Genomic DNA, 1,097 nt, shown 5'->3' with positions numbered 1-1,097 from the left:
TTCTCTTGAAGGCTTCAATTGAGGTTGTAAGACTCCTATTGAATCAATGATTGGCATTCTGTGGACATCGTGAAGATGAATCATCATTAAACAAGGGTAACTTTCTTAAGATTCTTTCATGGTATGCAGAGAGGTGCGATAAAATTCGTGATCTTGTGTTGAAAAAGGCTCCAAAAAATGATCAGTTGATCTCTCATAAAATTCAAAAAGACATTATCATTACATGTAAAATTGAAACAATTAAAGCAATCATGGACGATCTAAATGGAGACTTTTTTCCATTGCTAGTTGATGAATCATGTGATGTATCACGCAAAGAGCAATTAGATATTGTCTTACGATATGTTAATAGATGTGGATCTGTGGTGGAGCATTTTATTGGGATCGTTCATGTTCGTAATAATAGTGCTTTATGTTTAAAGAAAGCAATTATTGATTACCTTGCTCAACATTCTTTGAGTTTATCTTATGTGCGTGGATAGTGCTATGATGGAGCAAGCAACATGCAAGGGGATTTAGGTGGCCTCGAAACTTTGATTCAACAAGAAAGTAAATCCGCTTATTCCATTCATTATTTTGCACACCAACTTCAATTGACTCTTGTTGCGGTATCCAAAAAGTGTCTTGAAGTGGGAGAACTTGTATTGTTGGTTTCTAATGTATTGAATATAGTGGGAGGTTCTTACAAACGTATGGATGATCTTCGAGAATCTCAAGCAGAAAAAGTTCAAGAGGCATTAGACATGGGCGAACTTGAAACTGGTAGGGTTTTGAATCAAGAACTTGGTCTTGCCAGAGCTCCCGATACTCGTTGGGGTTTGCAATACAAAAATTTTAAGAACTTTATTTCTATTTTTGGCTCAATTATTGATGTTCTTGATACTATTATTGTTGATGCCTGGACTTTAGAAGAAAGAGCTAAGGCAAAGGGATATCTTATCACTTGTCAAACATTTGAGGTTGCTTTCATGTTGCACCTAATGAGAGATGTTTTGGGGATCACAAATAAGCTTAATACATCCTTACAAAAAAAGAGCAAGATATTGCAAATGCTATTCTACTTTTTGAATCGGCAAAGAAACGACTGCAAAAGCTAA

General features: G+C 35.6%; 1 protein-coding gene across 1 annotated transcript; it reads left to right on the top strand.

The window, feature by feature from the left end:
• The first annotated feature begins 251 nt into the window (after positions 1 to 251).
• LOC142179045 (uncharacterized) lies at positions 252 to 1,097 on the top strand. Its single transcript, XM_075248851.1, has 2 exons — positions 252 to 392; positions 483 to 1,097. Exons 1-2 carry the CDS (start codon positions 252 to 254, stop codon positions 1,095 to 1,097), a joined length of 756 nt encoding a protein of 251 aa, XP_075104952.1.

This window comes from Nicotiana tabacum, unplaced genomic scaffold (assembly GCF_000715075.1).
Source record: "Nicotiana tabacum cultivar K326 unplaced genomic scaffold, ASM71507v2 Un00212, whole genome shotgun sequence".
Taxonomy (NCBI): Eukaryota; Viridiplantae; Streptophyta; class Magnoliopsida; order Solanales; family Solanaceae; genus Nicotiana; species Nicotiana tabacum.
Note: the sequence above shows the minus strand (reverse complement) of the source record. Positions and strands in the feature narration are given on the sequence as shown.